The 16,858-nt window shown below is 44.0% G+C and overlaps 1 protein-coding gene across 4 annotated transcripts in view; it reads left to right on the top strand.

Annotated features, from left to right (window-relative positions):
- Positions 1 to 16,858, top strand: part of MAMLD1 (mastermind like domain containing 1) — a 176,434-nt gene that overhangs the window by 79,225 nt on the left and 80,351 nt on the right. Inside the window, exon 1 of one of the 4 annotated variants that reach the window (XM_068204979.1) lies at positions 15,081 to 15,450. The exons of the other annotated variants lie outside the window; for them this stretch is intronic. Coding sequence (XP_068061080.1) covers positions 15,397 to 15,450 — 54 coding nt within the window. The 5' untranslated portion in view covers positions 15,081 to 15,396. Of the gene's footprint in view, positions 1 to 15,080; positions 15,451 to 16,858 lie in introns of those variants that run through there. 4 annotated transcript variants of the gene reach the window in all.

Here is a 16,858-nt window from a genome sequence, read left to right as displayed (position 1 = left end):
TGTTTATTCCATGTATTTCTTGCATAAGTTCTTGTGATTAGTTTTTTGTGATTGCACCCAGCATCTATCAGGAATAACTCTGTGAAGTCAGCAGGTCGTATTTTGCTGTCATTTACATGAATGTCAATCCAAATGATTCTATTGATTGGCAAGAAGCTATTTCAGATTTATGTACATGAGGGTAAATGAAGAATTTGGCCCCCTGAAATGAATTCTGTGTGAAATAGGTCTGGGCCAGGAGGATTAACATGTTTCTCTAATTGCTAGATGTGTTATATTGTATGTAATCACTGTAGTGGCAATAAAATATGATTGCCACACCCAGACTATTTCATCACTGAGCTTTTTCGAATCCTTTAATTGTCCTTTGCTTGTTACTGTGCACACATTAATAAGGTGCAGAGTTTAACATAATTGCGAAAATAAATTTAAATAACTTAAAAAGAGAACTCTGAGATGTACATGCAGCAGACTGTGCCATGTACTTTGTGCTACAGCAAAGCAGCAGAATGAGGTAGAAAAAGTCAGCTTTTGAGGTTTTATTACTTTTTGCTTTGTGATGATTGGCTTCAAGCCCACACATTTCTTGAATACACAATAGGGAGTTGGGCAAGACTGCAGAAATAAATTTTATTAACACACAATCACTGCAGCACCAGACAGAATAATCTCCTTTAGTCTCCTCTAGCTGGCAGAGTCCTCTTTGTACCAGGTCAAGTCAATTAGCAGTATAATGTACGACAGGTTTTATTTAAAAAGGGTTTAATTAAAGTTTTGTTACAAAGCTCATACAAACTAACAATCTGTCTTTTAGGGATATGTATTATCTAAAAATTGATTTTAACTTAAACACTAATTTATAGACTGTCCCCTGTAATAAGTATAATTCCTTGGAAGATATTAAGGTCCTCCTGCCCCAAATAAATTCAGGTCCTGATTCAGCAAAACATGTAATTACTATGGACTTCAATGAAGCCACTCATGCACTAAAAGCTGAAGGTGTGCTCCAGCACTTAGCTGAATCGGGGCCTTACTGTAAAACCCTGCCCTGATTACACACATGGGCCAATTCAGCCATGTCTTTGCTGAGAAAGATACTTAAAACCATTTGTGATGTCTTTAAAATATCTCATACAGGCCAGTATGGATGGGAGTATTTCCTTCTTCTGGATACAGATGGTTTTCACAAGTCCTGGTATCTTCTCAATTCTTATATCTAAACACAGTGATTTACCTGTGCCACCTGTGAATATATTTTTTAAAAATAGAATATATTCACCCTACTGATTATTTGGGTTTTTGTTCTTTTTTTCTCTTCCCAAGAAAGCTCAAGCTGGCTCCCCAGAAGTTGCAGCTAAGTAGAGCTACATTAACTTAAATGGAGCTATGTTAGTTTATGCCATTTGAGGATGGTAGCCCAAAAGTTTAAGTAGAAGTTCTTAATGAAGACTAGCAGTGCTACTCTAGTGATGGCTAACTACAAACTTGCACCTGATTGTAATCCCTACAGAATAAAAATACCCCTAAAAGCTGAAGAATATGTCACATTTCAGGATAACTGATAGTTCATCATTGTATGTGACATTCTGTTTTTATAATTCACAAGCTATACGATTTAGAGTCACAAACAAGTGACTAGAAGGGATTTCTGTGTAGAAAGATCCCAGGGTTTTTTTGGCTCTCTCCTGGGCAGTGTGGTTAACTTACACCAAAACCTCTGGATCAATAGTTTTCCCAGTGACCAGGAGGCAGGTGAGCTGGGCTCTGCAGTCTGCCTCGGACACCCCAGAAGGCGCTGGATGTTTACAGCATGTGCTGGAGCCAGGAATGCTGGACCCTGCTGGGGCAGCTCCCCGTGCTGGCAGCATACGGCCACGAATCCACAACAATGGCCAGAGACACCAAGAAGCCTTAGAAAGGCATCTGTCTTCTCTTCACAGCATATTTGGGAAAGTTGTGCCTTTTTGTTTTAATGTTTATCACCAAAGCAAAGCCTCCTCATATTTTATTTTTACTTTTTAAATCTTTGAGACACATGTAACAGCGGGTCAGAATTTGCTTTGATTAATCTCCAATCTGGTTCTACTGTATTCTACCCTGTGGTGTAAATCTAGACTGCAGCTGGTAGGGGGTTGTAGGCTTAAAAAGAAAAAAGCCTCAGTGCTGCAACATGCAAAGTAGCAGGCTTGCATTGCCTACTTCTGTGTCTGAATAGTCTGAAAACAAAAATATAATTCAAATACTGCTTTTCCTGCCACCTTCTGCCTGAGCCCTCCAGAGCTGAGGCAGGGAAGGCAGGTGTGTATTTGAAATATGTGACAAGAGAATAAAATGGGGGGCAAGCAGAGGGAGAGAGGAAAAAGTTCATTCAGAAAACATGTAGAAAAGAATAAAGGAAAACTTGAATAGAGCAATAAATTCTGTGGGACAAGTCCTACACTGACAGCTTCAGTGACATATCCCTTGATTTCAGGGAGGCTGCCGACATGGAGCTGTTCAGGAGATTTTGCTGTGATGGCCCTACTTGTTTGAGCAGAGCTGTTGGGTGGGGATGCCTGGCCCAAATATACATCACAGACTGCCTGCTAGCTAGAAGAACAGGCTTGCTCATTTAAAATTGAATCAGGCTTCGAGCTTAAGTTTGCAACAGAGAAACATAAGGAATGAAATAGTTTGCAAAGAAATTCTAAGCAATCTGGTAAATTCTCAAACCAAACTCTTCAAGATGTGTCCAGGATTAATGCCCAGTCATATTACAAGTTAAATATGCTGGTCAAAGAATATTTTACAAAACCTGAAGAGCCCTAGCACACAACAGGGCGTGAGGTTCCTCAGGAGTAACCACCAGGCTCAGGTGTGCTGGGGGCACAGGGCGCAGCCAGTGCTCCACCAGGCATGGCTGGTGTTCCTTATGGAGGCTGCCAGGATGAGAGACACCTGACCCCTGCAATTAAACAGGAATATGTTCCATGCTTGGGTTCCTTGTTGGCCAGTTAAGAGGAATGGGGTATCTTTACTTGCCGTTTTACAAGTCAGTGTGTGACCACATTGTCCATAGTATATGGAGGGAGATGAGTGTTTAAGGACTCAGGTACTCTGTATCAGTGTGCTAGGGGTGGTGGAGTGGCTGTGTTGGAATGTGTGCAAAGCCTCACAGGTGTGGGTACTAATGAAAGGAGCAGCGAGGCTGGGATGAGCTGGTGGCAGGGAGAGAGGCAGGGAATCAGGGATGAGCTGCTGGGAATGATTGGATGTTGCAAGGTGCTGTCCACCAGCCAGTGCAGGTAACTGCACTTCCCAGAATAGCAGCTTCTAAGGTCCCACAGTCTTCCAAAGGCATTTGCAGGTTTAAATTTAAGTGTGTTTTTAGAAGTGCAATTGAGTTTGGGGCCAAACTGATCAGCATTTTAAGAGTTCCAGCCCAGAACTATAAAACAAAATAAAACCCAGGCCTCCATGTGACAAAACCTAATGTGTTAGCCCACTCTTTAATCCACCCTTTCCTTCCCTTCCCTCCAGAAACAGTCTCACCCAATTTTACTGTACTGTAATGGAAAATAGGAACCAGAATGCCCTGGGACCTCCTTTACAAATTTTTTTTTTTTTTTTAATAAAAATAGGTTTCATAGACTTCTCACCAAGTGATTGCAATTCTCTCAGTCAAAGTAGCCACATGGGATAAAGTAAAAACAGCATTAATCCTAAAAGACAAAATACGGCAGAAGAAAGAGTTGCAATGAAAATTAAAATATCTGCAAATGAATTTAGCTAGCGTCCACCATCCTTTTTACATTCGGTGTGATCTTCCTCTGGAAAAAAAATAAATTAAGGTCAACATACAAACTTCCTCTGCTTCCTGGAATTCTTACATATTTTCACTATGATAACATGATTTGTGTGTGTGTAAATGCGAGGGGAGAGGCGGCCGAGGGCTGGCAGAGAGCCCCCTCCCCCTCGGTCCTGGGAGAATGCCTGAAGCATGAGCTCAGCTGTTGGGCTCCGCGGTGTCATACACTTCCACAAGCAAATTCACAGTGACATTAAGAAAAGAAGATCTGGGGCCCTAGTCTCTAAAGTGTTCACAGTGTCCACGAGACAGCTCCTACATAAAGGGCTGTTTATTTGTTGAATTAGCAAATTGGTGCCCATGGAGGGGGTTGAAATATCTGAGCCATCCTGGGGTTTTGGTACAGTCAAAAAAGTGTGTTTTCTTCTATGTGAGTTTGCTCTGACAGAAACTCAGGTCTTTGCATTTCTGCTTCCTCCCCTTCCTCCCCTTATAAATAAATACTCTTTAAAAAAAGCTCACAATTAGCCATTACTTAAGTCCTTTACTGGTTTAAAATAAATAGTTGCTGAAAGCCTAGGATGAGGATCTCAGCACAAAGCACATCTGTACACCATGGTGTGCTTCTGAGAAACAGAATTTAAATGATTTGCATATGGCCACCTAAATATTTAATGGGTTTGCAGTTTAGGAAAGCTGGCTTAGAACTATGCTGTGCAGCCTGTCATCTCCCCTGGCTCTGCTGGCTATGTTGGGTCAAACGTGTTGTTATTTTTAGGGCCTGATCCTGGAATTTCAGAAGCTGTTGGAGCCTTGGCACCATTTTAAATGGGGGCTTCTCTCCAGCATTGTGTCTGCACACAGCTGAGCCTAGGACACGTACAAGTTTCTAAAGCTGCTGGAGTGTTTGAGAATCTTTAAGCCAAAACCTGGCAGTGTTGTTCCCTTCACAAAGAAGTTTCACACTAGCATGGTATCAGTTCTCAAGCTGCCTTACAGCCCCTCTTTCTTCCCCTGCCCCATCCCCCCACTGTGGCCTGCTATGAACACGCTCCCAAGCCCAGCTAAGCATTTCACGAGTGTGCAGGGCTGAATGCACATTCACAGGAAACAAAACCGTGAGACACTTTCAAAAATGCAGACACACACAGCACTTGTAGACAGCTACAGGCAGGTGCAGTGTTTGTGCTCCAGCCGCCTGTCCGGTGCTGCAGCAGGGCAGAGGCATTCCGATGACACTGTGCTCCAAGGCCACAGTCAAATATTAACTGAATGGAAAAGCTGAAGAAAAAGAAGCAGCTCTTCCCAGTGGAATTGTAGCATTCTCTCCTCGTCACATTCTTTTGAGCTCATTCATTCCTTTGAGCTCCAATAACAAGTCAGCTCTTTGTATATGGTGAGACTTGTAATGGAGAAGAGAGAGAAATTGCCTCAGAAGCAGAATCCTGTCTTGCACTTTTTGCAGGGATTACTATTCTTCTCTGCCAGCCACAGAGAGATTTCTTCCCAGTTTCACTTCCAGGCAGCCTCTCTGGCACAGACCTGGTCCCTGTGCTTTAGAGATCAAGTCTCCCATCAGAAACATGCGTCCAAATAATCAGCATTTTTGGAGCCATCATTCCAAGTACTTCATCAGGTAAACACTGTGGCTGATGAGGCCAATAGCCCTGGGGATTCTTAATCTCATGCAGAATCAGGTTTTACTGGCTGAATCCCAGTAATCCAAAATTCCTGTTGATCCCAATGGGAGTTGCAGGTGCTTGAAAACCTCAGATTTATGGATCACTTCATTCATCATTCCACTGCAGCCTTGTCTGGACAGGAAGACAGTAACCTTTAAAGAGCAACACTTCACAACCATTAAGGAACTAATATTTTATGCATTTGTATCACAGTTGGCTCCAAAGCCAACCTTGGCAAGTGTCTGGAGGTTTCTCCTGAGAGTTATTTTGTGTGTTAATACTGCTGCTCTGTTTAAGGTGTTTAAGGGTTGTTTCTCTGATCCTTCTTCATTAGAGGTAATTTAATAGTTTAGAAACCCAATCACTGTTTGGCTGAGTCTTCCAGTCAACAACCCCACTGATTGAATAATCGCTCACAAGACACAGAGGCACAGAAAGATAAGTTTATCACAATTTTCTAGCACTCAGAACATCTTCAAAGTGCTTGACAGGCCACTAATTACTTTCTTATAAACAGCTGTGGATTCAAATCTTGCCAAAATGCAGAAAGATTCCTGTAGCTCATTATTTCAATTTCCCTACTTCACTGGTGACTTTGGAAACAACATCCTCCGCACAGTTCCCTCACTTGGGGAAAAAAATTCCCTCCAGTTGCTTTGCAAGGAGGTTCTGTGCAACCCCAGGTGCCATCCCCTTCCTCCAGGCTTCTGAGCTGCTCTGTGTTCTTTCTCTGCTAAGAGATTTCATTTCACCACCCCCAGCGAGACAGAGTCTACCTTCTGCCTGAGGCAGAGCTGCAGCTCAGCCATGCCAATTATAAAAGATGCCTCCCAAACGTGTATTCCTGGTTTCCAGAGTGACTCCGAGGTGCTACCACACCTATCTTTAGAGTGGCTAAAAGTTACCAAAAGGCAGTGTGGTCACAGGGAGTCACATGCTGTGCTGATGAGCATAGCATGAATTGCTAACCAGACGGTCAGGGACACTTGGATTTGGATTTTCCTCCTAAAGTCCCTGACCGAGACAAATCTACAATTTCTTTTTTTTTTTTTTTTTTTTTTTTTTTTGTGGGTGAATTGCTGCTTGGCTCCCATGCTTTTCCGGGACATACCATGGCTTGCTTTCCTCCTAGGCATTACACCCAAAGTTGCAATTGCCTCTTGCCCCACCTCTTTAGGCTGCTCTGTATCAGGTGAGCCCCACCTGAGAAAACTGCTCTGAGCTCTGTGCTGCATTTCATTGCCATTGACTTCAATCCTGCTGCCTCAAAACCCCTTTCCCATGGCCCCTGTGGAAACTGTGACACATGCTTATACCAGCATCTTTCAAAAACCTTCAAAATAATGTGAATTTTGAATGTGTGATCACTTTCATCCTTGGACTGCTGACTCCCCAAAAGCCTCAGAATCACTGCACCAGAAATTGCATCGAGATCTGTGGTTAAGTGTCTAGAGGGGCAGCTGGAGCAGAGCAGCATGGCTGCTAGTATGATAATTCAGCAGCAGACTAGAGTTAGGGTCACCTGTGGTATAGATATTTCAAATGTATCCAATTAAACAACATTAATTAGTGGTGGTTCTTTTTTCTAGTACAGTCAGAGCTGTTTGTCCCTGTCTAGTAATGGAAGAATGCCATCACCTTCAGAAGTGATTTCTAAGTACTGATTAAAGAATATTTGTTCAACTTAGAGAAGAATGAAGTCCTACATATATGTTAATACATCCCCACTAACATAGAATGGCTTTTTGTTGTTCTCCTCTGTCTGGAACATGAACAATTTATAGTCTCCTGCTGCATCTAATTAGTGAATCTGACCCTTAAATGGAAGCAGTAGAGGCTTGTGATTTCTAAGTCCAACATTTCTGGGCTCTATCATTGAAAAAGAGGCTTCATGCAAGACTCAAGAGATGCAATAGGATGATTTTTAAAAGCCAGTCAGATACAGCCAGAAAATAAAGGCATGCTCTGAAGCAGTTGCATGGCTGTCTTGGTTCATATTCACAACGCAGAGCGAAGGTAAACTGCTTTCAACATGGATATGTGGGAAGAACTTGGCCTTGTACAGCTCCCTCCTTGGTACTAGCCAAGATAAAAATACATCAGGATTACCAGCATCTAGGAAACTAGCATATGGTGCTACCACAAAATGTAATATGAATATACTTTAGAAAACCATTATTTTTCTCTTCTTGAGCAGTTTCTCATTAATCTAGGTGCCATTCATTCTCTGCCTGGATTTTTTTTCCACGTTTTTCCCAGGAAAAGAGAGGATGTGCTTGAATTAATTTAATTGCCAATGTTTTTTTTTCAAATAGTTGTGGCAGAAATAACTTTTCCTAGCCAGGTTAAACAGCCCCTTCAGCTCAGCAGTTAACACTTATTGTTGCTGTCAGCCCCTCTGCATTGATTAGGGATCATACTGCTATTAGTACTGAAGTGGCTTTGGAAGCTGCAGTGCTTCCTTTTCTCTCTCCTTTCTTTTTCCTGCAAGAGCAAGATGATCTCACCATAATCTGGCAATAAGTTGTTTTCAAATACTTTAGGAAGAGCCAGAGTGCTCAGAAGGGATTCAGGGGTTCATTTCCAAGCCAGTTGAAAATTGTCCCCAAATGAGAAGGCTCCTTCCTTCACAGTGTGGTGGTCATTGTTCTGTGGGGCTGTTGTGTTTGTGGGAAATAGGCATCAGCCAGGCAACATCCACCACGGCTGGAAGCTGCTTCCCACCTTTTCCATCCTGCCATGGCAAAACCCACCTTCCCCCAGTGTAATTAATGTGTAAACTGCAGGTGATGCTGCTCCAAACAGCAGTGGGTATAGTTGGAAGGCGGAGCAGGAATGATCACCATCACCTCTCTGAGAGGGAAGTGCCTTCCCTGTCCCAGCTGCACCAGCCACAGCAGCAGGAAGGGAGCGAAGCTGATTCTTGTCCATCTCACAGTCTTTACCTGCAAAGGTTACACTGGCTGGTCCTGTGAGGCTGTGCCCTCTCTCTTGTTCCCAAACTTAATTTATTCTGCACTGTACATAAACAAGAGAAAAGACAAAAGAAAATGCTGTCCTGTTTATTCTGTTATTTCTGCCACCACTGTCAGCCTTGAATATTTTGTATTTTTGTAAACATAGAATTCATTAGGGCATGCAACTGACTTGAGAAAAGTGATGGTAAAACTGGGAGGTTTTTTGGAGAAAAAGATGGGTATGGACCACATTCTGCATGCAGCAGAATTGTCAGCATCTTTCACCAAATTCCAAAAATGCCTTTGTACCCTGTGGCACATGCTGGCAGCTCCAGCAGTAGATGAGAGACCTGTCTCCACCCTGGAGTACTTCCCTTGGGAAAGGGAAGACAGCAGAGTGAGTAGCTGGAATTAGAGGTGTGAACACAGCACAAGGACCAAGAGAAAGTCTTAAGGAATAGTAGGACTAAATGAAAGAAACACTGTGCAGGAATGCATTGGGTGACCAGGAGCAGAAGATGGGCAGGAGAACAGAGGGTCCTGAGAGGGGGACAGTTTGAGAGGACACACATGCTGAAGCTCCCAAGGGCTCCCAGGTCTTTCTGCTTTTTACAAGTGCTGGCAATTCAACTATCACTCTTGGCCCTAATAACAAAGTGTAACTATACTCGTCATCCTTTTGCACCTGCATGTTGCATAACTGACTTGTAAGTTATATGTACCTAAAAGTAGTTCAGTTCAGGCTGTTTCTTGAGTTATATGAGAAGTCTGATGTTACTGGTCTTGTACTTTCCTTTGGGGGACAGGGAGGGTGGTAGCACAATTTCTCTGGACTGTGCTACCATATTTATTTGAATAACAAAATGTACAATTCTGGATAGATCCCATAGTTTTGTTGATATTGTATTTGACATGGAAATGTATCTTAATAGTTTTTATTCATTCCTTTACTGAAGGGAAGTAAAGCTTTATTTTTTTGGTTCAAGAAATCTGACACTAGTTGAGACACCACTCATTTCTACAGAAGGCTGCAGCCTCTAGCAAACGGATGCATATTTATATGACAGGATATGCTCAGTAGCCCTGGGAAACCAAGAATTGAAATCAATAATTTCTAGTAAATGACAAACTGACATTGGCAGCATCCTAGTCTGGCTGAATATCTGTATCATCACAGACACTCTTCTTTAATAAACAGAACATACAATGTTTCATGCACTGGTTTTGCATTTTCTTGGCAACTGCATAAAAGTATAATTTCTAAGCATGATCCAAGGGATCTCTGACAAAGGAAAGAGGGTAACATTTGTTTCTGTGAGTTTTACGGGTTTAAATCTCAGGGCCAATTCTGCCATCAGGTAGTTTATGAATATTCATGTAAATTGTTTTGAGTTGAAGAATATGTAACTTTGCCATGTATCTGGCATGGAAAGAATACTTTGACAGTCGTGAAATAGAGAATGTTTTAAAAAATAGCTTTAGCAAAGAGAGGACAGCTTTAGAAATGAAAGGGAAAATTAAGGAAAAACTGTGTGTTTTCTGAGGAAAGCAAAATTGTGTGAATGTAGAAGCATTTTCTTATGCTTTGATTTTAAAGGAATTTGGAATATCTTGTATCAGGTATGGGTCAGATTCTGCCTTTCTGTTGACTTCAAGAGGAACTGAGGCAGGTCTGTATGTCCCTGATCATTGCACTTGTATATGAACGGTGTGATCCAGCAGTGAGAAACAGCAAGGCTAGAATTATTGCTAAGCTTTGTTTGTGTTATTACATATTCTGAGTGGTGTCTTACTTGCAGTGGGGTACAGGAGTCAAATAAGTGTGTCCTATTGCCTAGACCTACTGTTAACCTGGAAATTTGGCAAGTGATGCCTGTCACTGTTTGCTCCTGATCCAATACCCCCCATGTGCTGGGACCTGGCTCTGTGCCCATTTGGCTGCTGGAGCAATTGATAAATGTGACAAGGCTGCTGAACATAATGCTTGGAGAAAAGGCATCTCCTGGGGAGAGACAGGGGCTTGTTTAAACAATGCCTGAGTGTTTGCAGGTACCTCTCACTTCAGCAAATGACAGTCACTTTATTCTTAGATGTGACTGAGGCTGCAGGTGGAATGTGCAGCAGCCTCAGACCTGCCATCCAACACACCTGCAGTCCAGCACAGGGTTTGTGCTCACTGGGCAGAGCCAGCAGCAGCCCTGCTGAGAGCACACATCACAATTCAAGAGGGAAGATGTTTTATGCACAAGTCAGAATTGGAGAAATGTCATGCATTATCAAACATTTCAATGTATTGTTGCTGACAATAGAGCTATTAAATGTGATATTATGTTCATTTGTATCAGCTTCTGTGGTTTTAATGAAAAATCGTATTAGCTGCAAGATGGTCAGGATTGAAATGTCTATACATCTTCTACAAAAGCAGCTCATGGAATCACAGAATGGTTTGAGTCAGAGGGGACCTTTAAAGGTCATCTGGTCCAGACCCCCTGCACTGAGCAGGGACATTTTCCAACTATATCAGGTTGCTCAGTGCCCTGTCCAACCTGACCTTGAAAGTCTCTAGAGATGGGACATCCCCCAACCCTCTGAGCAACCTGTCAGCATTTCACCACCCTGATCATCTGCGTGCTTCCCTCAGCACTTGGGTAATCCCTTCCATTCTGAGACACTCATGCATAATGTTAGCATGTGCCTAAGTGGATCTCTGAGCTATGCAAATAATTGATTTCTGAGCTTAAAAATTAAGTTCAAAATATATCAATTTGAAAAAAGCATTTAGCCACTAAGCAGACATTAACTACTTGATTTTAAGTGATACTTTAGTAGAAGACAGACACTTTATGTGATGTACTTTTCTGAAAATATGAAGTTACTCATAGAGTTGTCATCTGTTAACTTCTAACAGAGAGATTAGATTGGTGTCTATTTTTCTTTATAAAAGACAAAATTGTAATTCACTTTAATTTATATAATTTTGTAAAGTAATTCATGTACCCACTGAAATGTTAGTATGGGCATCCATGCTTTGATGATTTTTACCTATAGACTTCCATGGGAACTCATGTAAATAATGACTTATGGAAGTTGAAAGACTTATAAAAAGTTGATCATACATGTTCTTCATTCATGTCCAGTGAAGATGATGCTGAAAACCTTTAGTTAGCTGCATACAATCAAAAGCTTTTTTTTTTCTGAACCTAATTTTCCTAAAAGCAATGTTTCTTTAAAAGAATTGAATTGCTACATTACCAATTATACGCACATACATATATTTTTATATATGACTTACAGAATTACTCAGTGTAGCGAGCATTACTGAGAAAATTAAAATTGTTTATTGGTGCATTTTATCTGTTTTTAGGTATTTTCCATGTACTTCTAGTAGGAAAAAAAATCCTGTATTGATAGGACTGAAAAGGGAGAAACTGCAAGCTGGTAGATGTATATTAAATATTAGGAAGGATTTCTTTACTTTGAGTGTTGAGGCCCTGGCACAGATTGCCCAGAGAAGCTGTGGATACCCCATCCCTGGAAGTGTTAACAGTGGGGTTGGATGGGGTCCTGAGCCACCTGGTCTGGTGGAAGGTGTCCCTGCCCATGGCAGGGGACTGGAGGTAAATGGTCTTTAAGATGTCTTCCAACCCAAACCATAGCATCAAAGAATGGTTTGATTCTATGAAAAAGGACATGCAATTAAACACATTCAGAAATGACCTGAGATGCTGTTTTACTCAACGCAATGTTGCTGATGCTGATAGTATTGTGACTTTCTGAAATGAATTGAAATTTTGCATGCATTAGTAATTTCATCCCTAGTTTATTGCACTGTACTATGGGGAAGTACCCAAAGGACATGAGCCTTCCTGGTTCTGAGCATCAGCCAATTACAGACTGGCTTTGCTTATAAAGAAACTTGCTAAGAGGCTTGCACCACTACCTGCAATTTGTCCTGCAACTGTTCAGTAGAAGTTTCTTTTCTGTCTTCTGTAACATCAGAAGTTATTGCCTGTGGTCAGAGACAAGATACCAAATTAGCTGGAATGCTGATCTGATCTAGCATAAGAAATTCAGTACTGACTAGTCCAACTGAAGGTTCATCTAGCCCAAGCCACTGATTTCACCTGATTTCAGGCAAATGTGCAAGTAGAAAGCATCACATGCTTGCCATCCATCTGACAAACTTGTGAATCCTTCGGTGAATCTGTGGTAAATCAGTGAATCTGTGAATCTGTGGTAAATTCTTGTGCTGCTCAGTTGCTGCTTCCCTTCAGTGTACAAGATGTGCTGTGGGGCAGCCCTTGTCTGCTCAGACTTCTGTTGTCCTTTCTGATGTCAGGAACACCAGAGGCCAGCTGGAATGAGGCTTTTGAGCACACCCAAAGCTGTCCTTGCCACTGTTGAGCACCCCAGCACATACCATGCAGGCCGATCAGCCCAGTGCACCAGGTCTGGCAGCATGGGCACACTTGGCACTGAGCTGCTGGAGTGACATCCACAGCCTACATGGCTTAAGCCAGCAGGCTCAGAAGGAAAATGTTGCCACAGTTCTGTCATGGACTAACTGCTAAAAGTGTCTTGATTTGATTTCCCTCTGAGAGCACACCCCACCTCACCGAGGAGAATACAAACCACTACCTGGCAAGCAGACGCCCTTGGCAACTAAAGGCAGCAGCATCGTTCCTGTGCAGAGCAGGGATGGGACTCCAATACACCCTACCCACATCATCTTCCTTTTGGGAGAGGCCTTTGGTCTAGTTTTATGAAACAAACAAAGCAAATGATAGTTCTTAGGAAGTTGTCATCTGTCAGGAACTTCAGATGTTTGGCAAGAGTCATAAACGACAAAACTTCTTGACAATAACTGATACAGAAAAACTGACATGGACCCACTGCTCATCATCTGATCATGGTGTTGTCAGTAGGTCCAGCTACAGCATGTGTGAATCCCTGGGTGCCCTACATGTTCCATACATACGTATTCTAGTTCAAAAATCTCCAGGGAGAAAGATGGGAGCCCTTACACACACATGTATCTTCAGAGGAGGGTTTCTGACATTGCACACTGGGCAGACAGTGGCACTTCCTTCCAGGTGGAGCTTAATTCAAGCATGATGAATGTGTATCTTCACTGAGCTCATTTTAGGTGGCTCCTGCTCAGCATATTGGCTCTTTTAGATCCCATGCGGATGCCCTAATGCTGTGTTTGGGCCTCAGCACCTCAGGCAGGGTAGTAGATGTGGTCTGGGCAGCCCAGCAAACCCAAACATCAGATGTTGACACACCTCCCTTTAGTCACTGAAACCTGTTGAGATCTGGCCCTCAGAAGCTGTAGAATTCAGGGTGTTTACACCCCCAAAAGTTTATTATTTTTGTGTTTCTTTTTTTTCAATTGACAAAATAGATCAAAGTAATTTTCAATAATATAAAAGGCAAAAGCACTAGAAAAGCAAACCAATAAGTTTCCAAACAATGCAAACTGAAATACCACAAATACTGCTCAGGGAAGCAGGCCCATTGTTACAGCTGTCACAGGCAAGCCAAAGGCTTCAACAAAGCTAAAAAACAATGTTTCTCTGTTGATGAACTGTTATTGCCAATATTTATTAGCTCAGGGTACAAAGTGGGTTTGGAGGTCTCTGAGTTCACTGCAAGTTGAAGGTGATTGCTGTCTGGAAAACTTTCAGGAAAGTGAGGCCAGATTCTGGCTCCACTTTTATGTATTTGGTTACAGTAAAGGGATTGTATTCAAATAAGTTTCTTCCTAATTTTGCAGAGCATAATTTACTCATATCACTATTTCAGGAATGATCTTAGAAACTAGACATTTTATTACAAATGCTAGTAAGTCTTCCACACCTCATCCATTGAGTCAATGTACTGGGACAGGGTTTCTAGCATCTCCAATTTATCAGGGTAGGAGTGACAGTTGTAGTGATTTAGCAAGGTAATAAAACAAAATTATACCAGCAATTATTTGTGGACCCAGTGTGCTCTCCTAGCTGCCTGCAGCTTGCTCTTCCCAGTTCTTTCTGCACAGTCCAAGAGGAGGTCTGAATAGGTTCTCAGCTTTCAGTTGACGGTCTGTCAAAATTAGTATTCAGAGGTTGCAGCTTGTAGCAAGCACATTTATAGTCATATGAGAAGTGCGTGGCTTTATGGGAGCTCTCTGTTTGGAATTGTGTCTATCTTCAAAAAGACATGTACATAGCACAAAAGATGAAAATGAAAGAACTCTGCTGTTTCCTTCTTGCTAACCTGGGTTCACCTGGGCGAAATGAGTTTAACCCTTTTGTGTGAGAAGTGCTGAATATCATATGTCATAAAGGGACAGGAAACTACCCTCTGTAAGAATAACTCAAACCCTTACATTTCATGCTTTGGGCTCTCTTTTTAGTTATTTGAGCACTTTGATTTGGAAGGGAAAATAAATCTATTAATTGCCAGTAGCTTTCTGACCTGACTTTGTACTAAATGAATTTGAAACTCTACAAGGAAGGTGCTAAACATTCAAAGCAGATTTTGTGTGTAAAATTTTGACCATAGGCTGGTTAATTTTCGCCTTCATGCACGGAGAAAAAAAATAAATCCTTGGATCTGTGAGGTGTCCAGTTTCTGTAGAGAAGAAAGTGTTACTTCCCCTTTAAGCCTGGCGCCGTTCGTGTGTGTGAGTGTGCGGGCTGTGTGTGTGAGTGTGTGTGTGTCTCCTCCTCTTTGAGTGACACAGCACTTAGATATGCCTATCAGTAACTTAAACCCCACAAACTCCACCTTCTAAGTGAGGAAGCTGTGGGTTGATGGAAATGTAGTGAGCAGATCGAGACAGACAGTGAATCATTAGCAAACTGCAACGCCAGGATGAACTTGTCTGGAACCTAAAAGGAGAAAACAGGCTGCGAGTCCTCTGCGGCGCTGGGTTTGCTCAATACAGCCAAAGTGGATCTAAAAGCCGGTTGATCCCCAGTCCAAGATGCTGCTGGTTTCCCAGCGGGTAGAAGCACCACGGATGGAGCCACATATTCCAGTAAGTAGCATTTGAAATCGATATGGGCTGGGAAAGTAGGAGCTGGTTTAAAAGGACTTAAACAGCCTCGGAACAGTTGCTCACCGGGCTCGGCACGGTCGCAGCCAGGCTGGAAAGTTTGCAGGGGCGGTTTAAGAAAGTGCCCACCTTGGGCTCGCTCTGCCCGCGGGTCCCGTGTGCCGGGGCCGCCGGAGGGAAGGGGACAGAAACTTGGTTGGGGAATTTCGCCCTCCATTCTGGTCAGAGCTGAAGTCAGACCTCGGAGAGGAGGGCAGGAGGGAGGGGGTCCGTGGGCTTTAAAATGGTGGTGAAGAATGTGATTTGCGGTGCGGTGCGGTCCCGGGCACGGCGGCGGGGCAGCCAGTGCGCGGCAGCGGGGGACGCTCCGTGGGTTTCCGTGTCATTGCTCGGGTGGTGACGCGCTGGGCTGCGGGAAGAGGCGGTGGATGCTGCGGGAAGAGGCGGTGGATGCTGTCGGGGGCGAGCGGGAGCGGGGACCCGCCGGTGCGCCCGGCACCGCCAGCCCGCGGGTTCTCGTGTCAGTGCGGCCGGGCCGGCTCAGCCATCGTCCGGGGATTTCCAGCTAAACTTGGATCAGACAGGCAGGGGAGGATAAACCCGTCATCGCCCGGGGACTCCGCCGGGAGGGTGTCACGCGTGGAGGGGCTAGCGGTGGTCCCTCTAGTATTATTTTTTTAAATAATTCCTGGTATTTGCGTTGGCAGCCGCGTGCCGGGTTATTTTGGGAACCTGAAGCGCACGTTCGATAGGCAGGATTGTGAACAAAAGGCTCGTCCGAGCCCCGAAGGAGCCCTGGGTTGTTTGTGACGGGAGCGTGGAGCGCGGCGCTGAGCCGAGCTGCGGGAGCGCGTGTGCGGGAACAGCCCCGAGTGCGGGCGCTGCTGCCGGCGCGGCGCGGCGCCTTCGCCGCTCGCTGCCGGACCGTCCGTGTGTTCGGAACAGAACGCGTGAACAAAACGCGTGCTGACTCACGCTTTAAACTGTTTTGGTTTCTGATGCTGTGGTTAAGATCGGGGTTCAGAGCAATGGCAGGGTAAACACGGCGCTCGCTGGCTCGGTCCCACGTTTCCCCCCAAGGCAGGGGCTGCCCCTCTCCCCCGTCAATAGCCGGTCCCTCCTCCCGGTCCCTCCTCCGCCGCCTCTCCCGGCCTGTTGCTCGGCCCGGAGGAGCGCCGATGCCGGGGGCACCGCGGCTTTTGTTCGTCTTTGGCTGGAGGGGAGTTGTCACCAGGGTGACTCGGAGGGATCCCGGGGAGAACGGCAGTTTCTGGGAAGAAAACGGGCTTTGATTTCCTTTCACACCGCCCCCCCTCCCCCCCCCCCGGCCTCCCCCCGGAACAATAAATTAAAAGGCCGCTTTTGTTTTCCACGGTGCTGCCGGCGGGGG

This window comes from Anomalospiza imberbis, chromosome 14, assembly GCF_031753505.1.
Source record: "Anomalospiza imberbis isolate Cuckoo-Finch-1a 21T00152 chromosome 14, ASM3175350v1, whole genome shotgun sequence".
Lineage (NCBI taxonomy): Eukaryota > Metazoa > Chordata > Aves > Passeriformes > Viduidae > Anomalospiza > Anomalospiza imberbis.
This window is presented reverse-complemented; position numbering and strand designations above follow the sequence as displayed.